General features: G+C 38.9%; 1 protein-coding gene across 2 annotated transcripts in view; it reads left to right on the forward strand.

The window, feature by feature from the left end:
- The window catches only part of cnksr2a (connector enhancer of kinase suppressor of Ras 2a), a 90,126-nt gene that overhangs the window by 47,469 nt on the left and 20,703 nt on the right, over window positions 1-21,954 (forward strand). For both annotated transcript variants that reach the window (XM_026180127.2, XM_026180125.2), the window contains exons 6-15: window positions 659-778; window positions 3,102-3,161; window positions 3,437-3,505; window positions 5,332-5,478; window positions 7,693-7,805; window positions 7,934-8,088; window positions 8,529-8,618; window positions 12,375-12,589; window positions 16,866-16,926; window positions 20,507-20,682. In XM_026180127.2, coding sequence (XP_026035912.1) covers window positions 659-778; window positions 3,102-3,161; window positions 3,437-3,505; window positions 5,332-5,478; window positions 7,693-7,805; window positions 7,934-8,088; window positions 8,529-8,618; window positions 12,375-12,589; window positions 16,866-16,926; window positions 20,507-20,682 — 1,206 coding nt within the window. The remainder of the gene's footprint in view (window positions 1-658; window positions 779-3,101; window positions 3,162-3,436; window positions 3,506-5,331; window positions 5,479-7,692; window positions 7,806-7,933; window positions 8,089-8,528; window positions 8,619-12,374; window positions 12,590-16,865; window positions 16,927-20,506; window positions 20,683-21,954) is intronic.

The following is a 21,954-nucleotide window of genomic DNA, read 5'->3' on the forward strand; positions in this document are numbered from 1 at the left end:
AAAAAATGTTGCTCTTAAAGTTTGTTAAGATGCAATTTTTCAGTGTCGTGGGCAGCAAAATAATCCCCATTATATTTGGTTGGAGACAATTATTTCACAGATATCTAGAAAGTAAAGCCAAAGCTATCTTTGTGATTAATGTGAACCAACCTTGTAGTGGCTCTTTGCCCAAAATCAAACCTTAATCAGACTCAAAATCAGAAGGCCACTGGAGCACTGCAGGGACGTATTGCACGGGGGTAAAATAAATAAGCCTCTTTTTTTAGGCTTACTTATCTTCTGCAAGCAGGCAAGCGCATGAACAGAGAAATCATGGCTCTTGGTCTTTTTGTGCCTGCATTGCTCAAAGTTTTGTCCAATTTTCACAAAACAGAAAGAAAATAAGCTATATAATGTAAATAAGTAAATAGGAAAAGAAAATGCATATGCAACAAATCATTCTCACTTGGTTTAGAGCAAATCTGCAAAAATATCCACCTGTTTCTTTTCCTGGGTAAAGTTACAATAGAAAAAGCAACAGCAGGAGAAGCTGCTGAGGCACAAGGCTAAGAGGTTTCTTAGAAATATAGTCTAATTTTGACAGCTAGAAGACATGGCTTGTTCTTTGTTGTCTAAATAAAAGCCCTGTTTGTCCCTGTTCTATCCTCCTTTTCTGTAGTGTAAGACTCTGTCGGAGGTGTGCGAGCACATTGTGTGTGTGTCATCGGACCCGCTGGTTTCGCAGTCAGCCCACCTTGAGCTGGTTCACCTCACCAACATCAAGCCCTCTGAAGGCCTGGTAATCACTGTTTGTCTGGGTTTAACAGCCCAAGACCCACCCTTCTGTTTATTCATGCAATGTGTGAATCTTATTGTGTTAAGTCATACTGTGTCCGGCCTTTGTATGCTCAGACAAAGAAGAAATACAAGCATTGTTTTCTTTTCTTTTCTTTCTTTTTCTTTTTTTGTAGAAATAATATACACAGTAAAACAGAATTTTGTTTAATTTTTGAAAAAAAAAAGCGCAATTACTATGAACTACTCAAAATATTAATTGATTTGATATAACACATATGCTTGCATGCATGACAGACCTTCTATCATACTTGAGAGTAAAGAGCCACAAATGAGTCATTTCTAGTTCAATAATTAAACAAGCTATTTTATGCTTTTGGATTCAGTTGAAACTAACACCTGCTTGGTATACAACACTGAGTTTTTCATTTTTGCTACAATATTTTTACATGTTTCTGTGATATAGTGAACAATCCTAAGCATTTCATCAGTTTCCAAACTATGTTTTCATTCACCATACTGAAAACATTCTTAAAGATCATCTTCTCCAGGGGCAATTTGGGAATGATCTGTCCATTTTCCATCAAAGTGGCTTAGAGATCATGAAATTGAATTTTTTTTTTTTTATCTTAATTCAATCAAAAATCTACAGTTTGCCTTTAAAAAGTGAGCGTACAAGCTGAAGTCCAGAAAGTCCAACTTGGAGGACTGATCAGGCTGGAATAGCTCATCATCAGTCAGGATTTGGTCCAGAAGCTAATATCCAGTATGCTGCAGAGAACAGCAGATACAGTTATGAAGAAGAGTCAACTCTGTAAATACTGGCTCTTTGTGTGTGTTTGGTTTATTTGCATATAAAAGTCTTTAACAAACGTTGAACTGAATGTATATGATATGCACTACATCATAGAAAAATATAGAACAAATAATCTCCATAAATACTGATGTGACAAAAAACATTTTTTGTAATTGCCAAAACTGTTGGCCATGACTGTGATGGTCACTGAAAAACTACAAACCTGCAGTTAGCTTAGCTAGCATGACAAAACTTGTTAGCTTATCTTATGCTAGTTGTAGATAATGTGGAGGTTAGGTCTCCATGTTACCATATTTTCTAGTCATATCAGTAATTTTTTGGCAGATCAATGAGTGTTAATGATTGATCAGTCAAAGTGCTGTTCCACCTTCCTGTTATTTTCAGGTTTAACAATTTAACCGTTCACTTTGGAGAAAATGATTTCTCTCAGCTGCGAGTGGTCACAGTGTGTTGGCTACTAAGTGGAGTGTAGGCTAGCAAAGGGGTAACTTTGGCTTTTGGCTTTGGTTTATTTTATTTAAATTTTTAACATTTTCCTCTAGAGTAGAACATAACAGAAATCACCAAACTATAAATCAGATTTAATTTAGATTATTGATAATATCTTAACCAGCCTAATGAGTTATTTACCTGGAATAGTTTTCACTTCACAAGTAGACCTCGTCAGAAGTTAACAGGTGAAACCTTTTGTTTCTTTATGAGATCATAATTTACTGCGATATTCAACTTCAAAGTGGGTAAAAATCTTTACTCTAAGACATAAAGATCAGTCAGACCAGAAAGTTTTGAAATTTTGAAAGTTTAAAGTGCAAGTTTCAAGTCACAAAAATTGTTAAACAATATGATCCAACTGGCACCACTCCAGGAAAAAAAGGGGAAGTTCTTCAGAGTTACCAGCCTCAGAAATCACTAGTTAATGGCACCTTATTACTGCCCACATCAATACTTCCTCGGGTTCAAACATCTCAGTCTTAGAACGAAACCATAACTGAGGGGAACCATAAGTGTAGTTACTAGTATAGATCTTCGTATCATATTCCCAGCAAGAAAGCAGAGACACATACTGTGGGTGTGCATTATGTGTTCCTGCTCGGTCTGGAAACACAAAGAATGGACATAATATGAGTGGAAATCTGGAGTATAGTCTCATATTTTTGAGGCACATAAAGGGAGAATATCTGCATATGGTTTTCCACTGTGATGCATGGAGTTGTAGCAGTGAAGGCGTGTGGGGAGCTTTGCTGGCAACGCTGTTGGAGATTAATTCAGAATTCAAGGACACGCTCTTATCCACCACGGCTACTACGGCATCCTGCTGCGACACACCTTCCCATCTGGTTTGGGCTCAGATGCTTGATTTTTTTTTTTTTAGCAGGACAAAACTAGAATAAACTTTCTGTTTCTGTGAGAGCTGTTTTTAATTTTACAACTCATAAATCAGTGTGTATTTCCAAATATTTACTAGTATCATAGAGCACTTACATTTTTTCTCCATTCCTTTGTCAATTAGGGAATGTACATAAAGTCAACCTACGATGGACTCCATGTTATCACAGGAACTACAGAAGGGGTGAGAGGTTTATTAATATCCCACTTTTCACAAATTGACCTAGTGAACTGCAGACTTCCCCTAAAACACCAGTTATTGTTCAGATTATCTGCAAATCTGAAATTTGAATTTATAACATCAGAATATCAGTGACTCTGGAAGACTTTCCCTTGTTGCTTTATTGCAGCTTATTTAAGTAGGGTTTGCTGAGAAACCTCAGCAGTGCCCATGGATCGATAGATCAATTCATAGTCGTCTGTTTGCCTTCTCTTTCTCTGGCTCCTGTGCCTCTGTAGTCTCCGGCTGACCGCTGTAAGAAGATCCATGCAGGAGATGAAGTCATTCAAGTCAATCATCAGACCGTGGTGAGTTTTTGTTGGTGTGTTTGTGGGTGTGTGTTCTCTTACCCAGTTTTTTGTGTTTACGCAGTAAACCATTAAATCTTATTTGATTCTTTGTATATACAAAAACTCATTCAAACAATAATAGAATTGGATTTTTTGGTGATGTCATGCTAACTTTTGGTTCTTGTGATATTATTACATTTGGGTGCTGTTTTGATTTTACTGAAATTCTAGTCTCCCCACTGTTTCTCTGTTTTCACCCCCCTCTCTTGTCTGTGTGCTGTGGCTTTTTTAGGCTTTTCATTGACACTCTTGCGAATGACGTCGTATGACAAAATTGACATTACATCTGCTGCTAATATGACCCTAAAAAAGATTTAGCGCAAGTAGTTCTCTACATAATATAATTTTAAGATGGTTCCAAAAAAAAACAAAAAACTAAACACTAAAAATTTCAAGAAAAGAGACCGCTTTCATGATTTGAAATAAATTTTAAGAAAAGTAAGAAAAGCGGGATCGCCTTCAAACTTCCCAACAATATACTAGGCCATAGCTTGAGTGAGTACATAGCTTGGCTCAACATAGGTCAGGTTATAGGTCAAAGGTCAGACAGCACGTTGCTCATGAAAGCCTGTTGGAATAATTGCACTTTCTGAATGCTCTTATTAGATTTTAATAAGTTTTCTTTTTGGTTTTTGGACTTTGCTAAGTCCTCACTTCTTACACTGGACCCTGACAATAAATAAGCCTTTGAAGCTGCTGAGATAGTATTTATGTAATACAATTGGATGAAATAACACAAAAGAGATAATGTGATGCTCATGTGTCATGAGAAATAAACAGCTGATGGTCAGATGATCAGCTCTGGATGAGATATATAGAATTCTTGCATTTCTCACCTCAGTGTTTTTTGTTCTTACAAAAATCTGCTGTTTTGGTAAGGACCAAGAAAAAAAGCTCAAATAGATATACCCTATTGCTTGGCAACAAACCTCAGACAGATTAAGTTAGCTGCTAGCTGCTGAATATGAACTAAGCATCTCAGGAGTTTGAAAGACGGACAGGTTGTTGAGTGTTAAAACGAGGGTTTCAATTATTTGATTATTAGAAGAAAAAAATAATCGCCATGTTGCTTCATCCCTGCTTGCTACTGATAGGATTTTCAGTGTCGTCAGAAAAGAGTCACATGAAGATTAATTTTCTGTCTAATGATTGATAAAATGACCAGTATAAGCAGGAATTTATTTTATTAGCTACTTAAACCAAGTTCCTGCTTGGTGTTTGGTGATTTAGTGGCACTCCTTACATTTGTACTGTGGACCGTGTACAGGTGCAAATGCAAGCAGCTTGCTTTCCAATTAGTGTAATCAGATCCTCTAACCTTTACGACTCCTCCTGCATTATGATCAGATCAGTTCAATAGCTGCAGTGAGGGGAAGCTAGCCCAACTTTCCTGTTGCCGTGTTTACTTTTGTTTACCCTTGTGTGTTTCTGTTCACAAAAGTGCGCTGATGTGGGTTTGTAAATATAGTGGGTAAATACAAATAAAAATAACCAAAAAACAAAACGATTTGTGATCACATGTATTTGTTTTCAAATTGAGGGCAGGTTACATCACATGAAAGCTCTATAGATAGACTTTCCACCTCCACACCCACTTGCCTTGCACAGAACGCTCAACAACAGAGATCCAATCACGACGTGGACAGAATTCAAACTTCAGGCTGCACATAAAGGCTACTTACTGTATAAATAAGGGTGTGATTGTTTTGATCTGTATATAGAGGATTTCTAGTTTTTCTGCAGATCACTTTACTCTCTAATTTTCCGTCCTCTCTCGTTCACAGGTGGGCTGGCAGTTACGTAACCTGGTCGGCTCGCTGCGGGCCGATAAAGGCATCGTGTCCCTGACCCTGAAGAAGCGTCCACAGAGCACGCTCAGCTCTGCCCCTGCGCTGCTGAAGAACATGCGCTGGAAACCCCTGGCTTTGCAGGTGGGACTAGCTCTACCTTTTATAGACTTTATTAAAGCACTGCACTGGCCCACATAATTCCCCACAGCATTCCCTCTCCTGAACGACTGGAGCTAAAGCGTGTAATTAGGTCAGGGAGCAGTGGCTCAGCATGGTTTTGTTTGCCAGCTGAAACACACTGGACTGAAAGGGAAACGAAAACTGATGATGCCCTCAAGCCACGTTCCCAAATCTCTTATGATTTTAGATTATGGCACTATAATTATCACTGATTATCTAGACAAAGGGGGAAAACACAAAGGAGAAGAACACAACTTTGTTCTTATTTTTGTAGTTTGGCTATAGTTGCAATTGGATATTATAACACAGTACGCTCTAAGCCCTGGGGACACAATGATCATTTTTTATGGAGGTAAAAAAAGATAATAACTACACTGAGCTGCCACTGTGCTCGCTTTGCACTTATAGGAAGGGATATTGATTTTGTTTTATTTTGTCCTATATGGTAAGTAGTCCCTCCTTGCAATATCTCTTTCAGTCTTAATGGAAGCTTATGGAGTTTTCACAATAGTTGAAGAAATATGCAGGTCGATTCCTGTCCCCGATTACCCCCCAATGAAGTTCTGCACAGGCCAATTCCAGTACCAAATCCAACAAACGTCAGTGACGTGCAGGTTCACATGAGCTAGTTCAAAGTTTAGTTCACGCAGAATAAAATGAAGTAGCTCATAGTTCACAATTGATCAAAAAGCTCACATTTCCAAACCTGAACTAGATCTGCATCCATCTATCCTATTTCACTAAACATGCCTCCAATAACTGCCAATGATGATATTTTCCTAAAGAATAAGAGATAATTTATTTTTAAATGCAAAGACTAACAGATCAAGTTTGTGTTTTATTCATAGACTGTACAGAAAAGATGGATGCTGCTTCCAAACTCAAGCACCAAGGCTGCATTCTTTCGATGTCGATGGAAAAACAAATTAGCAGACTTGATTTTTACGCTTTTCTCTGTATCATAGTAGGATCTTTACTTTATTACATGAAGCACCTTGATGTGACCGCTGTTGTGATTTGGCACTTTACAAATAAATTAATTAAAATGATTCATAATCTCGACAAACACCTTCCTGATAAGTTTATAGTGTTAATCTCCAGTTTTTAGTTATATTAAATACCAGAATGTTCATTTTTTAAATTATGAGTCCCGTTAGTGTCAAGAAGATGGATAAAGCAAGTCTTGCTTTAGAGCAGGCGCACCACTGGGTGGTGTCACAGTTGGTATGCTGTTTGCGGTCAATGTTTTAACAATTTTAGAGAGTCAGACAGATTTAAAAAAAAATGAAACATAGACAATACACTGACTTAAATCAGAGTTCAGTACCTTTACTAGTATTTTCACTCGTGATGACAAAACATCTCAATCCACCTGTAGCTTAGTGACATTTCACCATGTTCAACCTCTCTTATCCTCTGATCGTGGCGGACTTTCTGCTCATTTGGCCAAACAATATTAGTTACACAAATAGTACTTTTAATAAGTAAATGCTTTTAAATTGTAAAATTCCCAGGGTAATCATTGCTTGAGGCCAGGAATCAAAAGGATAATGTAGGGATGATTCTTTACATAGCAATGCTAGCCATGAAAATACATACGAAATGGTGTTTGGCAGTGGCTTGTTGTAATAAACAAGCCCTTTTCTGGCAAAGAAAGAAAGAAAAGGACTGATGGCTCTATGCATTTCCCTAAAGCCTGCCTATGTTGTTCAGCATTAATGGGGCCTTCACAGGAAGGCAGTGTGCGCTAATGAGCTATGAATTCACCAGTGTTAATGAGCTCATGCAGTGATTTTCACTTCAGAGTCTGTTTGTAATCCAGTTCCTCTTGAGGGCCTGGAGATCAGGCCCATTCAATTCTGTTTTTCAGCCACATCTCTTCCATTTAGAGATTTGTCCAAATTTTCTCATTTTATTTAAAGCTGTACTAGTTTTCAGCTATAACTTAAGCTTAAAATGGATCATTTAAAGACAATTACAATCACTTCATTATTGTATTATGTCATGGGTGTGCTGTGTTTCTTGGGTTCTTGAAGTTGTCAAGCCATTCAACATTAGAGTTATATTTAGGATATATTTAGGACATATTTTTATGTCAGAAGTTGAACTTGAAGCAAAAGGTTTTTAGATTCCAGAAAAAAAAGACAAATCAAACCCTACTTCCACTTTTTGCAGCCGACCAGAAGCCCAGGCAGCAGTTCAGCCACGCCTTCAGGCACACCCACCAAGAACTCCGCCCTCCAGGACCTTTACATCCCCCCTCCACCTGCTGAGCCATATACACCCAGGTAGTTAACCTGGGTTTTTTAAACAGCTGAAAATAAAAGCGGGATAAAACAGTGGAACAGGTGACAGCAAAGATGAGCTCTGACACTGACGTCCATTTGTTAAAAATCTGCCTCTGCTGTTGCTATAGAGATGAGACAGGAGCCTTGTCTGGTGATGAAGCATCTCGTAACCATGGTGGCGTCAGCGCTGCTAAGCGCTCTGAGTCACCGAACTCCTTCCTGGATCAAGAGTCTCGCCGGCGAGAAGAGGAGGAGCCCGTGTACTGCACCACACCCACATACGGTTCGCTCTTATCATGATTGAGTGTTTGTGTGAGAGGGAGAAACAAAGCGCGAGGGAACCGAGTTCAATCTCATGCTGCAGAATTGAGCCACTTTAGAAAAAATAAAAATCATTATTTGAGTATGAATCCACCTGCAGGCCCAGCATAGAGCGACTGAGCTTGTTACAAAGCTGGCGAAATACAAGAATCCTGCAATTACTACGGCTGCTTTAATGTTGTTAAAACCCCTTATTCATCGTTAAATATCAGTTCAGTAAAACTCTTCATCTTGTCCTTTAATTATTATTTTTTAAGTGTACCAACATTTAGCCTAATGTTTATTGGAAAGTGTGAAAATTTGCACAACAGTTTCAAATTTTTGGTTGAGGACCATAAGTTTTTATTGATCAACCCATCTGCTTTGCTACTATTAAACTTGTGATTGTGTGTGCACTTGTAGGCAGGCTGAGGCCCATCTCCATGCCTGTGGAGTGTAACTGGGTGGGTGATTATGAAGACCCAGCCAAGCTTAACAGAGAAAGCCGCAGAGGTGAGTGCCGGCGTGTGGAGTGCATATGTGTCTCCTGAAGAGCCTGTTAGATATTTGTTAAGCGCTCCTGTCTCTATGAATTATAAAGAGATCAACGTGTGTGTGCAGATCAATGCACCTCTATCCCTTTTTGCTAATTCTCCCTGTGATTAGCATCACAGAGGAATGAGGGGGGGATGATGAGGAAAGAAGTAGGAGGGGGGAGAAAAAAGGCAAACAGTCTGCACAAAGGGAGAGAAAATGAAAGGAAGCCATGAAAGGAGGAAGAAGAGAAAGAGAGGAAAAGAGGAACTGAGGGGTGGAGGTAGAAACTGAAAAAAGCTTATTCTCCCTGACCTCCACCTGAATCACTCACACAGTTGCCATGGTGACGCTGACAGCAGCTCTTCTCGGTGTCTCACTTTCCTCTGGCCGCTGCCTAGCAACCAAGGGAGGACAGGAGAGTGGGATCCGCAGAAAAGGGAAGAGAGAGGTAGAGGAAACCCGAGTTTGCTCCAGAGTTCAGGTGGAGAAATGGAGAGAAGTTACACAAAAAAAGATGTAAAAAAATTCAGAGCAAAGCAGGAATAAACTCAGCTGCACAGATGAACTCATAAACAGTATTTTGGAGCCGAGGAATTTTACTTCATCAGTCACACAAGCAAAACTTTACAATGCTGAATTGGTAGCGTGTTGGTTATATAAATTCCATTAAAAAAACTTTTTGTTTAGCAGTTTCCAGTGATTTGTAGATGCTACCTATCTTATTGTGTGCCATCATCAGCACACATAACAACATGAAAGAAATGTGTTATATAAAAAAAAAATACTAGTATTATTGCAGATGTTTTGTTATGGCTAAATCCCCACACTCCTCCTTTTGTGTTCAAAGAGCTGAACACTAATGCATGATCAGTCTCTCTAATAATTTTTCTCCGTAATTCTCTTAGAAGCAAAATAAACCTCAGACTACAAAACTAGCCAAGACTAAACGTTAGCATCCTCACCATGCAGGAGCTGAATCCCTCGATCCAAATTGACCTGTGATATTTTCTTGTAACTTCAACATACTTCTTACCATGTTTTCTTATTACATCTGGACATGTATTAGCAAAAATGCAAAATGTTCAATCTTGAAACGATAAAAGAGGAATCATTCCAAACAAAAGAAAAAAGTCCTCGACCTGTTACCGCCGGTGGCCAGTGCACGGATTAGACCCAAATGCAGACAAACCAAAAGGAGAATGGATTTAACAGAATAAGAGCCTTTTATTTAGACTGAAGGAAAAAAAATTACGATATGCAGAAGGGAAGTAAGATGAAGCTAAACAATAAACTAAACTGAGAAGATAAGATTAAAATAAATGGAACACGGAACCTGGATATGGGAAAAATCTGCAACATGATGAACAACGGACAGACGACCTGACGAGGAGCAAAAGGAAACTCATACAATAGAAACACACGAGGGTGATTAGGGAGAAAGGAAACACATGGGGAACACAGCTGGGATGAATAGGAGACAGGGGAAGAGAAACTGAACACAGGATGAGAAAATGTCAGACATGGGAACCAGACAGACTGAGGAGATGCAGAGGACGAATGAGTGAGGGACACAGAGCCATGACGGACTGTGGAGAACACATGGATGCACATGACTGACAAGGGAGACAAGGAATAAAAAACAAGGCGGGGAAACTGGGGACCGAAAAGGGAGACAAGACACGGAGGGAGATATGGACATGACTGAGGAACATACACAGAGGACATGATGGACTCTCAGAGGAAACACGGGGGATGACACTGAGACAAGAAAACATGAACCAGAAGAACAACTAAACTTAGAAACATAAAAAGGACTAAACTCCATACTAACTCTAAAAACTTGGACTGAAACATCCCCCAAAAATGTTTCATGTTGATTGGTTCTGTGGGAGCAGGGGCAGGATTTTCTATTTTTGCTCATATATTTCTACTCTGGATTCTTTGAGTGCCATGTCTCCATAGCAAATCTCAAAATATATTAATAAATGCATTGCTTATATGGTCATTTTCACTTCCTAGAAACAGTGTTACCAGGGTTATTGTGATTAACATATTTGTCTGATAATTAGGGATTTTTTTTTTAAACCTACCCTGTGCTAACGGTTAACACATAATAATAATAATAATAATAATAATAATAATAATGGTTGTGGAGCAGATGTTGCAAAACCATGCTATTATAACCAGTAACCATAACTGGCTACACCTCACCTTGGAGCAGAGCTGAAATGGTGTGTATTCACAATAGAGATTAGCTCCGCATCCTTAAAAATTTATTTTTTTGAGGTGCAGAATCATCAAGTGAGTACTTTCGCTGTATTTGAAGCGTCACTCATGGACAAGTACTCTCCCTTTAATCCAATGTATCCACTGTTCCTACACCAGTGCTACATGAAATGACTTGCAGTTCAGCTAGGGAATCAAACCAGTGATTGAGTGCTTATCATTGCCCAGGGACTTGTGCCCACTTGGGTCATAACCTGTTGCACAAATATCAGAAAGCTGAAGTTTCACAAGCAAACTGAAAAATCCTGGGAGCAGAGAGGATGGATATCACACAGGAAATGAGTCCAGGCAACAGAACCTCTGAGTGCAGAGGTGCAGTTTGGAGCAAGAACAGAGGAAATCCAAATGCGTGCACAGACCTTATGAATTATGTGGGAGAGCAGTGCAATATTTGACAAAGGAAATAAAAAATCATGCTCCCAAACTGAAGGAAACTGGAAACTGCAGCTTGTATTGTGAAAAATGGCACAAATATAAGTGAAGTCTGTGTTATTTGTGCAGATTTTTGAATGCACAATCATTTGACTTGAAAAGTAACAACCGTGGAGTCTTTGTGTGATAAATTGGTGTGCCCCTTTCAATGCTGGCTAACACTTCTCTTCCTCACTTCCTTTGTGGGCACACCGCTTAGTGGCAGCGTGTGAAAATGGCTGCAGGATGTGTGTCTCTGAATCCTCACATGAAAACACAAAAACTCCTCATCACACCTTCACCAAAGTAAATTTGTGCAGGTTTATTATTTATACGTCTTTATCAACTGACGCTGCCTGAAGGGATTTTCTGACAGTTTGTCCTTCCCATATGTGCTGACTTTGGTCTTCTTGTTGGCTTTTTACATAACTGCATTGCAGCTAATAAGATGGTTTTATTCAACAGTGACCGTGATCTTTTCTTGACCTTAATCTGTTAGTCCTGGTTATAAATTACCAAATCCCCAGAGCTGATTTGCTGCATGGTTTTCTTTATTTCACAAATTAAGTAGTCTGTTTATCAGGTGATAAAACACAATGCAGAATTTTTTACTGCAGTCTGGGTTAAACAAAACTAATTAACCTCGAGGGATGCCGAGACTACGGGGCACAAAAAAAAAAAAAATTACGTCTGGAATTTTTGCACTCCTTAGATATTTTCAAAATAGCTGATGAAGTAAGTATGGATTCTGTAAATAGAAGTCAAAAGCTTTAAAAAGTTTTCCTTTTTTAAAATCTTTCTATTGACTGCTCTTGAAGTCTACTGCCCTAATTTTGATGCATTTGAATAACAGGACATTTTTTTCTGCAGCCTTTTATTTATATATTTTTAAATTTAGTCTCTAATTAACCCAGAAACCTTCATGACAACATAGGAAGTATTGATGAAGACAGACTAGAAAAAGTATGAGCAGGAGATCAAAATCAGTCAAATGTGGGCGGAGCTTTGATTGGCTGGTGTAACTGTGTCTCACAGAAGCCTCGCTTATGCGTTACGTGGGACTGTCCGGTGGGGACGAACGGACCAGCGGTGAAGACTACTCCTCCCACACAGCTCGTCCGGGCAAACGGTCCAATGATACGGCCAAACGTGCCAAGAGGCGGAGCCACCACAGTCAAAGCCCCTCCCATTATGTCCTTCAGACAAATCAAAGAGAGTCACCTCCCAGGGACCCAGCCTCCATTTATCATGTAAGGGATGGACTTTGTAAAAATGTATTTGCTTCTTCCTTTCTCTTTTTGTTCGTTTATTTATTTTACATGTTTTTGTCTTTGTTTTTTTGTTGCTCTTTCATTGTCTTTATCACTGCGGACTCTTAAATACAGAACTTTTATTTTTGGGTTGTTTCAATCCACAATGACAACTTTAAAGAAGACATGGAAACATGATAGCAACAACTGACATTGATGTAACTCTGTTTGTGAAGCTGTATTTAAGAAATAAGTGCTTAAAGTTCAAGTTTGAAAAAACAGTTTAGCATCATCTTCTGTCAGTACGGAATGTGATGTCATTTGGTTGGTCGGTTGGTTGTGGCTAATAGACTTACATTAGTTTATGTTAGCTAACTAGTGACAGAATTGACAGCTCGGAGGAAAATAAGACCAGTAAAACTGAAAAGCAGTTTGAGACGGCTTTAACAATTATGTTTATGCCAAGAAACCAAGGATATACTGTCTACTTTCACTGTCTCGTGTTTTATGTCCTCTATAAATCACTCTGGAAATTCAAAGAAGTGTTTTTTGTGTGCCAGATGGGGAAATCAATGCCACTCTTATATTGAAGACCACGAATGGCTAGACTAGCTTGGTCTGAAAGCAAAAACATCTACGCACAACTTTTATACCTAACTTTTATAACTATACATTTTCTTACTTTTGAATTTGTATACACATTGAACATAAAACATACTGTATCCCATGCATGCATCATGATAAATTGTGAACTCACCATGATAAATATATTTTAAAAAAAAACTAGTTTTATTTCCTTTATGATCTTAAGTGTGATCATTACTCACTGACAAACTACTTTTATGGTTGTTAGGCTAATTATTAAACATATACTTCAGGTTCATCATGTCATGCTCACATTGCTCAAGAGTTGTCCCCCACATTAGATGTGATACAACCTTGAAAAATATTCATTCCCTGACTGGTTGGCAAATAGTTGCTGGAAGCTGCTTGCACCGCTTGGTGTAATCAGTCACAGAGATTTTATTGCATCAGAAACTTGCTTTGTACAACATATTACATATTGTTCCCTAGCAACCAGTGGTTGCCAGGGGGTCTCTTGACGGGTCTGTAAGCCTGTGTGACTGGGGCTTTTGGAGTCGATTGCTAGTGATTACCATCAAACTACAGCAATGGCTCACCAGCCTGTCAGGTAATACACATTTTTCGCTCGCAACTGGTGGTGGACAGATGATCAAAACAAAGTTATTGTCACATGGTTAGTGGTCATATGACTGCAAAACCTCAATATCTAAGGTGCCGCCTAGCCACATTAATCTTACCTGTTGGCTTGGACTTGTTTGAATGCTTCATTGTGGTTTCTTGAGGTGGATCTGACTGAGAAACAAGTCATGTTAGCGACACACCAAATCATGCCCTGCTTTTGCATATAATTTACTCTAATAGGATCACAGTGTACCATTGTACTATGTTATATTAATTAAGACTTCAAGCTAGTGTTTGAGGCAATATACCTAGACCTATACTCATTAGGAAGGTGATTACTGAGGTCATAAATCAAGAGAGCTACAGGGACCTCTAGACAATGAGACCCAATGAGGTGAACTCTCCGTTGGCCATGAGAACACAATTCAGGCAGTTGTTGAAGCTATGTCCATCTTTGATATACAGTTATACTCTTGCCACGCTATCAAGTCATGGTATTTATTTATTTAATTTTTTTCAGAAGCCTTACTACCACTCACAATCATGGTGGTAGTTAGTTATAATAACTTATTAACTATACAGATATAAAAGTGGCATTGATCTACTCATTCAACTTTTGACAAAATAGGCAAACATCCAAAGTAACCATGTAAGATAAAGTCTTTAAAATAAAGGATAACAAAGGGAATATGTCGTTGACAGGGATGATGTCCAGGAAGTGTAGAGGGAAAAAGTGCCCCAACAAGCTTTTGAAGTGAAACATCTCACTGAAATTGACATAAAAAGAGTACTGTTGTGTTTAAATAAGCTGTTGATTTAAACTCCAGGTGCAAAATATAGCTTCATATTGTGGATCTGAACTACTCTGGACAATCAGGAAATTCCTCTGACTTTCTCGGATCTGTTGTGATACGAATCTAACAGTCAGGACTCAGAGATTTGAGAGAAAGCAAATAGCTTTTAGCCATGATGAAAAAGTGCCACAGTGAAGTGTGATGTGAGCGAATGCTGACTCGTTATTACCCCCTGTCACTTCCATGACATCCGCCTGCCCTGCCTGTCCGTCTCAGCCTGCCGGTCCAGGCAGTCATTTTGGCCGGCGGTGACCTTATACATCTTGTCAGCATCTCTTTGAAAATTAAAAGTGTTTGCATGCCCGTGCTCGAGTATGTGTTTACAGTGTGCATGGGCGCTGCGATGGCAGATGGCGTGTCAGTGGGAGTGGGCGGGCCCATGTAATCTGTCCTGCTGAGTATTGGGCTGTGAGTGGCTGAGGTCCAGGCTCTGACATGTGTAATATCGTGACATCAGAGCTGGTCTGTTGCCCCATCTGACCGGTAGAGAGAGGTCACATGAGAAATGTGCTGGTCAGAGTTTGTTGTTTTGGATCAAGGATGCTGCGTGAGGCATCAAATACACTCAGTTCTCCGCAGTGTCATTACTCAGTCAGATCTGAACACAAGATGTTATATTTAGTTTGGCTTACTCTTTCAGGTCATTTCAAGGCCCACATTACTCTTATCAAATTATTCGTCAGCTAGGCACTGACCCTAGACATTATAAATGATGGACATATCTATTATGACATCATCCACTGGTGTAGTTCTGTTATGAGGTGTCGAGATGAGCGTTTTTGCTGAAGCCTTTGTGGTTTTCTGCAGTGAGAAAGGTGTGAATTTAACTGTTAATCCAACTGCATGCTCATTGGCTAATGAGCTGTCAATAACAAGCTGTTAGCCCCAGATTATTCTCCTTTCTGACATTTAAGATGGGATTATACTTTACGCATTCATAGATCTTTTTCCCGTGTGACTTTCATTTTGTGATCAGACACTGAGCGTGAGGTTCCATGTGGACTGCAAGAACTTTTCCACAGAGACTTTACATTACAATGCACTAGCCACGCATGCGACCCAGGTGGGGGACTTCAAAGAAGTATAACAGGAAAGACTGCTCGGCCGTCAGGGTTCCAGATGTGCACGTCTGTGTCCGCAATGTATAATGCAAACCTTAGAATGGCCAAAATTTTAAAAATGGACCTAATGTTTTATTCAGTATTTCCTGAAATGAGTCACGTGGAACTTGAGGTCCAGTCGGTGGTACATTTTCCCATAGACTCCTGTGAGACTGGAAGTCTTTTTACAATCACATCTAGTTCCCCCAGCTTTCATTAAAAACAAAGCAGGCTGAAGGCATTTCCCCATCGGCTTCACTTTTTATGTTTCGCTTTTCAGTCACAGAAGCTACGTCGGCCTTTGGCACTGTCTATGATGCTGACTAAACATTAGCATAGACTCCACATATATCATTGCCACTGTTTTATAAAACAAAATCAATCTTAACTTTTTCTATTCCTTCTGCTTTAGACAAACATGGAATCATGAACAGTTATTCTTTAAGATGTAACTGTTATCCACTAAGAAAATTGCACAACTTGAATGATCACTTCTTCATATATCACAGTAATCCCCTGATAGATTTACCTCTGTCCTCTTTTAAAAGCACAAACTAGATAATTCACTCTAAATTTTAAACACACCAAGTAAGTGGGCATGTCAGGGTTCACTGTCAGACTTCACATACCCTTGTTTTGGATGCTTGTCCTTCATGTTTTGCTTACTGAAGTCTCTGCTTAATCTCACAGCTCCCCTGAGCTTCTTCACACACACACACACACACACACACACACACACACACACACACACACACACACACACACACACACACACACACACACAAACGTCCTCCCTCACCTGGACGTCCTATTGTGTCACCTGAACCTCCCTCCTGTCCTTCTGTTCTATGTTTAGAGGTGTGAAAGTCACTAATGTCCTCCGTGAGGTTCACTTTTCCATCCCCTCATATGTGTGTCTGTGTGTGAGGAAGAGATAATGAGAGAACGGGGAGAACGATTCAGCTCCCCTTTCCTCGTCTCATCGCTCCTGCTCTCCCTAAGATCTGTCATCTTTTATATCCCAGAATTCATTGCAGCAAACAAAGGGCACTGATTCATCCTGACAGCCTGCCTCTCCCTCCCTCTCTTCTTCCTCTTCTTTCCAACCTCTCTCAGACATACCAACAGTCCTCCTCCTCCTCCTCTCTGCAGTCAAAGAACAGGAAGAAGAATAAAGGTAAGCAGGAAAGCCACCTGTTAGGTGTGAACAGATGCTGCCAGTTGTGATTTTTCACTCATCCACTAATGGAAGCAGGAAGAATGTGAGAGCAGCTGCTGCTTCACAAAGCCAGCAGTCATAGTAACACTTTATTTGATACTGATCTGAACTGAAATGATACTTTGCACTCACAAAACTAACTCGGGAAAACTCAGTTAAAGAAAGGTTGTGATGACAAATTTGACCAAACTAAAAAATCTAAAAAGCGAAGGGCATTTTTTATATAAACTAAGCTTTGGAACAGATGTTTACTGAGACTACATTAATGTGAGTCAACTATCATCAGAAAAGGTGTGCTTGTATTGTAACAGCTGTTCTGAACCCCTGAAAAGTTTTTATGTCTAATTCAATCTAATTAAACACTTTAATCCTAACACTGAAATGAGAAAAACCCCACTCTGGAAAACAAAAATTCCAAATAAAATTCAAAAATATGAAATTATAACTCTCATGTAACTGAAATAAAAATGTCATAATGAAAATGAAGGCAGTCACATAGCTGAGGAGGAGTGGGGCAAAATTACTGGTGCATTTGCTCCCAATAAGAGGATTTGTGGTAGATTCTTAATTTTCTGGTGTTAGATGTCAGCATATGGATGAATTTTTAAGTTAATTTCATATTTATGTGTGTAAACACCATCCATAATTACCAGCTCATGCACATCTGCTGCCCTTGCCCATATATTTCAGCTTAGAGATTGGCAAATTCCTCCATGATCATGCTCAGGACTGGAGGTCTGACTGAAGGGTTTACTGGCTAGCAGGAGAACATCTAACATTTCCAGTTTTTCATGCTTCCCAAAGCAATTTTTGAAGGCAAGTAAATCCCATGTGGAAGACAATTATATAGAAAAGACAGGACATTTAGTTTTAGTCATTGTTTGTTTGTAACAAACTCTTCTTGCATATTAAGTGGATCCAATGTATCTGGAGACAAATGTGGAAAAGTTTGTCATATCAGAAGACCTAAAGCTGTGTAGTACAGTATCACTTACACAACTAGAAACTGGAAACACAAGCGGAACTGCATGTTTTCTAATCTCTGACCAACTAGAAAAAATTTTTTTTTTGAATGATGAGTTTAAGTGGGTAATTTGGGGTGATTTCCTCTCTTTGTTTTAATTGTTCTGTGACCTTGGGAACTTTTGGAAAACTTTCATTTACAGCTCTCCAATTTGTGAATGATCTGCTTGAAAGCTCAATGTGAAACACATTGATTTAAATCAAGGGGGAACACAGATAACCAGCTGGCCATTAGAGGTTCATTTAACTTTTTGCTGGCATCTTTTATCTAGAGTGTACAATATGAATCAACAAGCTCTAGTTTTACTTTCAAACAACAGCTAAAAAAAACTGCTGTCAGTAGTAAGGGTTAGTATCCCAAGTAGTTTAGGTACATATATAACATTATTATAGAAACAATGCCAATGGATCAAACCAACCCCTTTGTCTAGGCTGTTTTTCTTCTTATGAAAGTGAATGAAATTTAACCCACTGAAGTCCTAGTGCTGTGTTGTCCTTAAATGGCTCACAGACAGTTTGTATGTTCATCTGATCAGGAAAACATCTTTTACCTTTCATCAACAACTAAATGGAAAGAACTTTTGCCCCTTCTTCATCTTTTCACCTCTCAAAGAAGCTACAAGAAAGTAGATCTTATAACCAAATGAAGAGTTCCCCTTCATTTTCCATCACTGTGGTAAATACACAGACATGGTGAATATGTAATGAATGTTTATATTTGTGGTAACTTAGTCTGAAATATATCGTCAGTTTTAAAAACTGCTCATTGTTTCGTTCTGTTTTGTGTTACTCAGGCTAAAATAAACAAGTGGCCACAATTAAGAAGTTGGGAACTGTAGCTGTTTTCTGAGCTTTCCTATAATCAATGATTTTAAAGAATGGTGGGCTTTAAAAATTCATTATTATATAAACTGATAAATTGCTCCAGTAATACTCAAGATTAAAGTCGATTTCTCCACATTTTTGTGATCATTTATTAACGGTAATGCATAATTGAAAAACCTCATTGCTTTTCATGCATTTCACAGTTTGGGCTGAGCCAAAGAAAACATGATTTATGGTTTTAGCAGTTGAAATAAACAGTCAAAAAAAATCGATGTAAAAAATTTTTAATAATTTGCTTATGAGGTAGTTTTCTCACCTTGTAATCGTTTCATACTCATGCAGTCTGTGCAGACAGCTCTGTGTTTGCATTTTAACACGTTGTTCCCATTTTGCATGTTTTGATGAGCGTGCTGCAGACCGGACTGCAGGCGAATTTGCTTTCAGTCAGTGTGCACACATTCACGAATCCAGCATTTCTCTATATCATCGTTAACATTTATCGTTGCAGGATGATTACTGTAACATCAGTTCTTACCTTTTTAGTTTTATTTACATAAATGACTCAGTTGATTCTTTATTAGGATTTTTTCTTCTTTTTTTTTGGATAATTTTACTCACAGCCATCAGTATTTTTTTCCCTATCTGACCAAACCTTTTTTTCTCTTCTACCACACGAACGAGGATTAACATGTTGAAAGGGATTGTTTTTTGTTTTTTTCCAGAGGCCTTTTGCTTGTTTCACCATCTGCCATTGTGCGAAAGCTTTAGCTCCATCTGCACGTATGGTCAACGGCTTTGTTTGTTTACCGCAATTAAAGCAAAGTTTCAAAATGAGTGTGATAATAATGATTTATTCACAGTTCCACTGCTCCAAGTGGTACTCTTATCAAATGTGTAATGAAATATTAGTAACTCTTTTCGTTGAGGGTCAGAGAAAAAAAAATCTTCGTTTTCTATAACGAGTAGTTCTCTTTTAAAGCTAAATTGGTGATGGTATCAGTTTATAGCCTGGAGCTGCTGCACAGAAAATGAAGAATAATCATTATTCGAGAGCACTTTTGTGCATTTTGAGGATGTAAGGTGTGTGTGTGTGTGTCTGTCTGTGTGTGTGTGTGTGTGTGTGTCGAGTGGGGTGGGGGTGTTCTAAAGCTTATTAATTATCTCCAGACTCAAAATCTTTTCACAATGCGTAGTTGAAGTGTAGTTTTTCATGTCATGCACTGTGTAAGAATCCTGTTTCCTTTAGACCTGCACTGCCACAGATGTAAATGGAGTATTGTAACCATGTTAAAAGACTTTTCATCCAGTACTATGCAAGTTTCTCCGTGGCCTCGACTGAGAGCCAAGTTTCCCCGGTAATCTTTAATGAGGAGCCTGCTGAGAAAAATGTTACAGGGCTTTTATGCCAGAAGGAAAAGGCAGTTTTTATTAAACACCTCTTACCTTACTGCAGTGCAGCAGCATTCTGTCAAGTCCAGAGACTGAGGCATTGCCAAGAATCATTGCTACATTAGGATGTGACATTTTGTGAAAGATTTTATTCACACTGAAGTGAGAACTTACAAGCAGCATTAGTGCTACCCTTTGAATGACACATTTTCCTTCTTTGAGTTTGTGCTTTCTTCTAGTTTTGAGATCATTTTCTGTCCGTGAATTCCGCTGCCTTCACATTTCCTCCATGTTGTTCCAGGACGAAGTTTGGCCTCGCTGAGTCGGAGGCGTGTTTCCTGCAAGGCGCTGGGCAGAGGAGACTGCGAGGGTTGGCTGTGGAGAAAGAGAGATGCAAAGGGTTACTTTTCTCAAAAATGGAAGAAGTACTGGTTTGTTCTGAAAGACAACTGCCTGTACTGGTACATCAATGAAGAGGTATGTCTCAAAACTCATGTTGAGGTTTTTACTGACACAAAAGTGATGCTTTAGCAAAGGAGGCATTACCACAGTCGGGACCTAGAACTACAACACCATACAAGTGGATGTGCTTTGTTTGAAGCTGCCCTCCTGCTAGTGTGTGATAAAGACAGTGGGAGACGTTTGCATATAGTTTTGTGAAAAAAAACAACAACTATACTTTCTTTTAATTTAAAGATGTATGTATCAAGACATAATATACTTGGTCCCTAACATGTTAATTTGCATGAATAACACAAATTGTTCATGCAAATTAACTCCAAGGTACATGCAAAGCTCAGAGAATTTATTAAAAAATAACATTTAAACAAAGCATTTCAAACTCTCCTTGCCTCAGTTAGCATCTTAACTGTTAAAGTTCATGACAGTACAATTAGAAAAGAACTGAATGAGTATGATTTGTGTGGAAGGTTTTCCAGGACAATGCTTCTTCTCTCTGCAAAGAACATGGTAGCACAGCTTAGATTTCCAAAATTATATATGAAATAATAACTTCTGGGACAATGTTTTTTGGACAGATGAGACCAAAGTAGAGATATTTGCACATAATGCACAGCATTATGTTTGATAAAAATCAAACACAACATATCAAACCTGTTATGCCCCTTTGCAACACCTGCTCCCTTTGCAGTGGCAGTGCACGAGTCTTCAGGTCTTACCTGGGTTGAAATGCTAATTGACTACACCTGGTGAGGTCCAAAACCTGGCACAGCTGCCAGGCTTTCGAGGGGCGCACCAGTTTTGTCTCTGTGGTACCACCTGTTTTAGCGAACTTATTATGTCATTTAAAATAAAATCTATTATTTTTTATACTGTGGTGTCAGACTCCATATTTATGTTGCTCCTTTTGAGAAAGGTTGTAACATAAATGGGGGCTTGTCCGGGATATTTTGGACACTTTAGATATGTTTGTGGAGACAAAACATCAGAGGTTTTGAGTGATGATTAAGGTGTTAGCTGTGATTGAGAAAACTCTCCTTAGCAAATGTGTTTCAGCTGGGTGGCTGTGCTGCCTGTCCACTGTAGTACCTGTTTGGTGGTTTAGTTTATTAAGTTTGGTGGTTATCCTGGGTGGGGATTCAGACTTCAGAGTTTTCTTGTAGACTGCATCTCTGATCTGCTGCCTGCTCTTGAGTTTGCGTTCAAAGTTGCCTCAAACATCTACATCTAGTAAATAAGTGTTTATGGATGCCAGATGATGAGGTGAGTGCTTTGTGCTGTGACCTTTAG

This window comes from Astatotilapia calliptera, chromosome 9, assembly GCF_964374335.1.
Source record: "Astatotilapia calliptera chromosome 9, fAstCal68.1, whole genome shotgun sequence".
Lineage (NCBI taxonomy): Eukaryota > Metazoa > Chordata > Actinopteri > Cichliformes > Cichlidae > Astatotilapia > Astatotilapia calliptera.